The sequence below is a fragment of the Eschrichtius robustus genome, chromosome 2, assembly GCF_028021215.1.
Source record: "Eschrichtius robustus isolate mEscRob2 chromosome 2, mEscRob2.pri, whole genome shotgun sequence".
In the NCBI taxonomy this organism is placed as follows: Eukaryota; Metazoa; Chordata; class Mammalia; order Artiodactyla; family Eschrichtiidae; genus Eschrichtius; species Eschrichtius robustus.
Window position 1 is genome coordinate 166,020,643 of NC_090825.1, and position 7,547 is coordinate 166,028,189.

At 53.5% G+C, this 7,547-nt stretch overlaps 1 protein-coding gene across 8 annotated transcripts in view; it reads left to right on the plus strand.

The window, feature by feature from the left end:
- Nucleotides 1–6,295, plus strand: part of SUGP2 (SURP and G-patch domain containing 2) — a 30,783-nt gene extending 24,488 nt beyond the window's left edge. For 2 of the 8 annotated variants that reach the window (XM_068536674.1, XM_068536675.1), the window contains exons 9-10: nucleotides 2,580–2,716; nucleotides 3,355–6,295. In XM_068536674.1, coding sequence (XP_068392775.1) covers nucleotides 2,580–2,716; nucleotides 3,355–3,475 — 258 coding nt within the window. In that variant the 3' untranslated portion in view covers nucleotides 3,476–6,295. The remainder of the gene's footprint in view (nucleotides 1–2,579; nucleotides 2,717–3,354) is intronic. The other 6 variants (XR_011073213.1, XR_011073212.1, XR_011073211.1 and 3 more) reach the window with 6 other exon arrangements.
- The last annotated feature ends 1,252 nt before the right edge of the window (nucleotides 6,296–7,547 follow it).

Here is a 7,547-nt window from a genome sequence, read left to right on the forward strand (position 1 = left end):
CTCTTGTGCTCCCAGCTCCATCTGCCCACCTAGAGGCAGCCATGAGCGGAGCTGGCAGCAACAGAAATGTGCAGGACCAGGAATGGTGGGTGCTGTGGGTGCAGAGAAGCAGGTCAAAGGGAGACAAGGAATAAGGTGGGTTGGGGGGTACCCTTTAAGCAGGGAGGCCTAGGAGAAGCCCCAGATCAGTCACAGGTCAGTAGGGAGCCCTTTGTGCCTAGAATGGAGTGATGGGGTGAGGAAGTAGAGGTGGCAAGCACCCAGGTCACATAGGGCTTGTAGATGGATGTCAGCACTGTGGCCCCTTCTTTGGGAGAGGCATTGGAGAACCACGGTGGGGATTTGGGTGGAAGACATGGCCACTATGGCTGCTGTGTTGAGAGCAGCCTGTGGGGTGGGGGGTGAGGCAGAGCCGGGGGGCCAGGAGAGGTGAAGGTGGAGTTGGTGGGACTTGCTCATGAATTGGATGTGGAACAGAGAAAGCCAAGAGTCCAGGGTGACTCCAGGGTTGTCGGCCTGGACAGTTAAGAGAATGGAGCTGCCATTGACTGAAATGGGGAGCCCCTGTGGGAGCAGGTCATTGGAAGGAGATGGGGGCACACTCCAGACAGCTGGGCTGACACATGTTGGGGCAGGTGAGGCTAGACAAACTCACCTGGGATGCATGTGGGGACATCACAGGTCTCTAGAGGTCAGGGAGGTGAGTGGGGAACCAGGCGAGGTCTCTGCTGGTGTCAGGGGGTGAGCAAAGCCCAAGTTGTGGCTCAGACCTGTTCTGAGTGCATTGTGTCAATATCAATGGCCAGAGGAAGCGTCAGTGTGACCCCAGTTACAGCTGAGAGCAGGGACCTTCCTGTACCCGAAGCTTGTGGTCTTAACAGCTGTGTTGGGTTTTAAGCTGACCCAGTACCCGGGTACCCATCTGGTGGCCTGGGTGAGGCACAGCCTGCTGAGAAGGCAGCCTTTTCAGGCTCAGCCTGGCCATCTAATCTTGGCATGTGAATCCTGAGGTTCTGTTTTTACATCTGTAAAGTGGGGCAGTTGCACCTATCCTGCATGTAGGAGATACCTTGAGGATTAAATGCAATGTGTGTTAACCCGGTGTGCAGCCAGCTGGTGTCCTGCAAACATGGGTCTCTCTTTGGGGTGACTGCAGGCAGGGAGGAGGTCTCCCCTGCAGCTCTCTGTGCACACCTCAGCCTGGCCTTTGGTGCATGGCTTTGCTCCAGCCCCAGGAAACCAGGCAGGGTGATTCTTAGACACAGTTGAACACTCACAAAGATCTGTCCAGCTGAGTGGACCCCTGTTCGTCCTGTTGCTCCCACCTGAACAGCTTTCCTGAAGGGGGATGCAAGTCTGCCATTTGGGGACCTGTGGCCAGCCTTCCCTCTGCCTTCCCCATCCTCTTCCTCTCCCACACTTCCCCTGCTCAGACCCTCTCCACTACTCCCAGCTGCATTGATCAGGACAGAGGAACCTTCTCCCTGGGAGCATGTGAGGCCCTGGGGACAGGCTGTGTTCAGTGTTTAGTAAACGGATTAAAGAAACAGGCTCGGGCGGCAGGGACTCTGAGCCCCCAGCTGCCCAGCGGTTCCAGCACACTGTGGGTGCTAATGAATATTCATGAGTGAATGGAAATCCCCTTTGCTCACACGGGGCAGGCTCCTCCTCCAGAGGCCTCTAGGCTTTTTAATTTGTCTTCCCACAGTCAGCTCTGGAGCCCAGACTTCCTCTAGGGCTTCTTACCTTTCCATCCACAGGGTCTTTCCCAGGCCCCATCCTTCTTCCCAGCTGCACTGGCTCTCAGTGAGGTCTGCTCTGTGCTAGCATGGACCTCAGAGTCCAAGTAAAACCGGTCCCTGCCCTTGGGGAGCTCTCAGAGCTCCAGACCTGGGAAGGACCAGACAGACACATAGGTCAGTCAGGTTTGCTGAGTAATGCCTGAGGGCAGCCAGGAAAGCTTCCAGGATGGGGTCACTGCTCAGAGTTTTGGAAGCCCATAAGAATGAATGAAGCAGTGGGAGAGGAGTGGGGGTCAAATAGGGAGGACCCTTTGAACCGATTTTTCTGTACAGCCTCTCTCCACTGCCTTTCTGGATCCCTCCTGCCTTAGCCCTGCTGCCCCTCTGACTCCTGCACTCCAGGGGCCTTCCTGCCTCAAGTCCTGTGCCCTGTGTCCCTCAGCCTGGGATATGCCCTCTGGTCATCACAGGGCCACTCTCTTTATCCAGGTCTCCACTCTGGGCTCTTCCTACTCACCCTTTGGCCCCAGGACCCACCCTCCTCTCACGAAGTTTAATTCACAGCCTCAACACTGCAACAAGAGTGGTCACGGTGAAGCCTGAGAGGCTGGTCTGGCGTGGTTCTGTGGGGATACCTCAAGCTGGTGACCTACAACCTTTAGAGGTCTCAACCCACCCAGGGAATGTTGCCAGGACCATGGCTTGATCTTGAGCATCTGTGGCGTCAGGGAGGCATTAGGGGTGTTAGTACTGGACCATGTCCAGGTGTAACCCACGCAGACCCTTGCTCCAGGGGCTTTGCTGCACCTCACATGCCACACTCTTCTCTCTCCTCAGAAACCCCAGGACTTTGATTTCGCCCAGCAGAAACTGACCGACAAGAACCTGGGGTTCCAGATGCTACAGAAGATGGGCTGGAAGGAGGGCCACGGCCTGGGCTCCTGTGGGAAGGGCATCAGGGAGCCCGTCAGCGTGTACGCAGTGGGCGCTGGGGGCCAGGGGTGGGGATGGGCAACCGTGCCTGGGGAGATGAGGCTTTCTGTGGGATTCTGGTCCTAAGTCCTTTGACCTGCAGCCTGATTCTTGGTTTCCTTCACGTCGAACATGGCTTATAGCAGATCATTTACATATGCAGGTGTTCACACAGCTCCTTGCTGCACTTGCATAGACTTGGTCCCTGGCATTTGGCCACATTCATTATTATCATAAAAGCTTGAGTGGTAATGCTGCGTAGTTACGCTAAGAGCCACTTCCCTTTTCCAGGAGCCCACATGAAGACTAGCCAGGGTAGAGCACGGCCCAGAGTTTATTAAGCCCCATTAGCATCCAGCAAGCATTTCAGTTAAAATTGAGCTTAGCACCTGCTGGGGAGGCTTTCTGCTGTAATCAGGGGCTGGCTTCTGAGCACACTTCTCAGAAAGTTTGCATGCCTGCACGGGTGAGTATCCCTTGTTCCCCACTGTGAATTGTGTCTTTATTTTCCCCCTCCCTTGCTGTCACTGTTGTGTGTCCCTCATACCTCTGTCCCACTCTGATGGCTCAGGCTATTTTCCATCTCCTGGTGGCCGGGCTCTGGGCTCAGGTGTGGCTAACTCTCCATTTTGCTCCTTAGGGGAACTGCCTCGGAAGGGGAGGGGTTGGGTGCCGACGGGCAGGAGCACAAAGAAGACACGTTTGACGTGTTCCGTCAGAGGATGATGCAGATGTACAGACACAAACGGGCCAACAAATAGGTATGTGTGTGAGCTAGTGTGGGGGGCATTCTGCCTAAGCTGATGTTCTGGTACACAGAGACGCTTCCTCTAGAAAAGTTAGTGTGCCCCACTCAAAACCCAAACATCAAAATATCACTCCCCCCAAAAGATCATAAAATTTTGTGAGGGAAACAAGGAGTGTTTGGATGTGGATGTGTCCCACCTCTCACCTTCCAGGCTGAAGGAACGAGCCCCATGCTCGCCAAGCGCCACTGCACGCAGCCCATGGTGCGGCCTCAGCACTGGGCTCCCAGGTGCGACTGTACATGGCCATCTTGTGGAAACAAGCCACCACGGGAGCGGCCTGGTGTCTTGCAAGTGTAAGGGTGACCTGGAAGCTGGTGCTGCAGAGGACGCCACTCTGCCTCATCCCTTTCTGAGGGTCTTCAAATCCTTTTCCTTCTGAGGGGCCTTTGGCCTGTAAATATCCTATCTTTCTCCTCTCCTTTTAGTTGTCCTCCCCACCCATAATTTCCATCTCAGTTTTGAACAAAATCGTTCTCTCCCTGAATAGATGAAAACCATTGGTGAGAAAGATAAGGCTTGAAGCAGCAATTACTCTTAAAACGCCACCTCTGTCCCGGATCTGCCCTGGAACCAGTGCCCAAGTAGGTTTGGTGTGTACACGAAAAACAAACGTCTCTGCAGTTTCTGGTGCGGAGGTTCCACCCGCTGGCTTTTCTTTTTCTTAAAAAAAGAACGCACCATTTCCAATCTGCTTTTGCCTTTCACCCTCTTCCAAATGCTTTTGGCAGCAAGTCTTCTCCAAGTCTCCCCTGGTTCCGCTCAGAAGGTGGGGCTGCCCTTGAAAGCACCAGCGCCCTTTAAGTGCTCAGGAACCAGCTTCTGTTGGTTTTCCTGTCCCTGGACACATTGCTCTCTAAAAGTGATCTGCTAGCAAACTTGATACCGAAACAGTCACAGATCGTATCTTCTCAAATTTAAATAGGGAATATAAATCAGTAATAATGAGGTCTGTGCTCTGGTACCACAGCTGTCAGTCGGAGTGCTGAAGCTCTTTAAACAAGTGGAAGTACTGGATTCGATGAACGTGTTATTTATGGAGTCTCAACTCTTAAATGCATCCCAAGAGACTTAACGAAATTTCAGCAGTGTATTCAGCAGCTGTATTCAGTGGGGAGTAATCATTACACCGATGAAAGTTTCCCCAAATTTACGTGTCTCTTAGAATCCACAAAGCAAACTGGTGTTTTTTTTTTTTAAACCACATATGGAGTCTCTCCTACAAAGGGGTGGGAGGTGTAAACTCTTCAAGACTCTTCATTTTTTGCATGTGTGGCAGTGTAAAGAATTGTTTTATTAGGGCCTTTGTACAGAGCAGAAAGGATCCTCTTGGGGTGGGCTCTGCAGCTGTTTGCTATTGCAAGGCGTATGATTGCCGCCCCTTCCAGCTTCTCGCACTCTGCCTCTTGCAACTACATGCGAAATTCTCAGGCTGTGGGAATCTCTCAGCCCTTCCTCATAAAGCAGCAGTGTTGAAGTTTTAAATACATGCTAAAATCTGGAAAACAGGATCCTGCTGATACTATAAGCTTGGGGGACACAGCAGTGAGTTTCCCTGTCAGCCACTCGTATTGGCTGTTGTGAAATCCTTGCTTTCTCAAAGCCCGAGACCTCCTGGGCTGCAGTCCCAGGCTCCTCTGGATCTGTCTTGTCTGTCTGGCCCACACTCACCAGCACAGCATCACGGGCCTGTGCCAGCATCTCACGTGCCCGCCTGATGTTGCCCTTCTTCATGCCACGGGTAGTCCCCAGGGCTCTGCTTGCTTCTGGTCACTTTTGTTGCTTTGGCAACTGGCAGATCTTTATGGCCACGGACATGCTGGAGGTTCTTCAGCAGAGTTGAAATAGCCTGCAGGGGTGGTGTGGTTTGGGGGAACCACAGCTATGGGGGTTCACCTCCTTTCTCTTCTAATCTTTCCAACAGCCTTCCACGTTGGCTGGGGGTCAGGTAAAGGGATAGAACTCTGAGAACAGGGCCTCGATCCCGCATGGCCTTTCACAGAGCACCCTTTGGTGCTGAGTGAGGTGTGCACCCCCCAGCATGGGTCCTGGCTCTTTCTTCAAGCGTAGCTTTGACCGTCATATTCGCTTTGTCCTAGTATGCTCATCCTTGGCTTTCTCTGCTTTTATTTATAAGTAAAATACTTTAGGAATTCCCGGGGTTTGAGCCCTGTTCCCACAGCCTCCTGCCACTCCTCCTCCTGGGGGTGTCCTGCTTTGAGCTGACACTGTGAGCCTTTGGCAGTCGTCAAAGGGAGCACCTACTTCTTAAGCCTGGAAAGTCCTGTAAGCACTCAGGTGGCGCTTCTGTGGAGTTGGCATTGAGGCAGTGAAGGCATTGCGTGGGCCGGGGAGGAGCGTGGTGGTGCGTCCCTGTGCCAGCTGTCGGCTGGGGACCAGCGCGCTGGCCCTCTGTGCCCGCCCTTGCCCTCTCCAGCAGAGACCGCTCTGCGGGGAGCACGCGTGAGAGCAAGTGCGATGTGCAGTTGCATAGCCTTGTCAAAGTCACAGTGTCTTTTCTGTCATTCTAGTTCCAGGGTCTCTTCCATGAGGACGACAGGCATCCGGAAAGTGCTAACTCACCACTTTGGGTGCTTACTGTCTCTGCCTTGTTTCCATCACTGGAAATCATATAGAGAAATTTAGCGTTTTTGGTCCTTGGTAAAACCTAGAAGACGTTTGTGATGTTACAAAATGGAAGCTTTGGGTTTTTTTTCTTTCTTTTAATCTAAGAAGTTGTGAATGTTGTTAATCATTTAGCAGTTGAAATAAATGTAGAGGAAACCCAGTTTTCCATGGTCTCCATTGATGTGTTTTTAAATCAGACTGGTTGGGGAACACATGGTAGATGTTGTAGGGCCTACGTGGAGCCAGGTCGTAAACACTGCTGCCTCCCAGGCATGCCCTCTGCCTGCGGGGGCCTTTCTGACTGGCTTGCTGCAGCTGGGGGACCTGGTAAGTCACCGGGAAAGCCTAGAGGGTACCAGAAAGCAGGTAGTGATCAGGGCCAAACAGTGGGTGGGTCCACCCTGTCATTTCTGTGGAGAGGGGGGTTTATTGCTGGGTACAGAAATCTGCCTTTGAGAGGGTGTCGGGACATGGGAGCTTTACCTGAGCTGCCCACAATTCACCTGCCCACCTCAAGGCCTTCCCTGATCTCAGGGTCGGGGTTCCAGCTGCCAGGGTTAGACCAAGGCCCACTTGGGCTTCCCCCTGAGTTAGGAGCTGGCCTGTGGGACATCTTCAAAGCTCCCTGCTGTTCCCATATTCTGCCCAGCCTGTGTCTGATTCCTCCATCAGCAGCCCCTGGGCCCATCTGGTGAGGAGGGAGGGTAAAGAGCACATAGGTGGGCAAGCCTGGCACCTACAGGACCTGCAGGGACCTCCACCTGAGCACAGTGTAATGGGCAGGAGCCTGGGGTATGGTTGTGCCTGGGGTAGCAGGGAGCCAGGAAGGGTTTGGGGGGCTTTGTCAGCAAGAAAGGGGGGGATGGAGGAGACAGGGCCCCTTAGGAAGCTGGTGTCAGACCCCTGAACCTCTCCTCTCACTATGTCCCAGAGGACACTCAGGAGTGACGAGGACCCATATGATCATGATGGGGGCTCTTGTCACCCAAGAACCTCCCACGCGTTTGCTATCATCTTCACCAGAGCCCTGGAGGTTGGTGTCTGACCGTGAGCTTTAATGCCACTCCCTGAGAAAGTTGCTCAGAACCTACAAGGACCCCACCCATTCTCCTCCTCCCTCTTGGGAGACCCCCTTCCCAGCTCCCCTTTATCACTGTGCAGGGCTGGTGAAGGTCACTTAGACAAAGGCACACAGAATGAGGTTCTCCAGCCCAGGACGCTGTTCAGGCTTTGACCTCCGGCAGGTCTCTCCACCTCAGGCCTCAGTTTCCCCTCTGCGATTTGGGAAGGATTTCTTCCTCTGCTACCTTGTCATTTAGGGCTAACTGGAACCTGAACATGCCATTCTGAGCCTGGAGGGCCCCTCCCCTCCACGTCCTCCCCCCACAGCCTCTCCTCT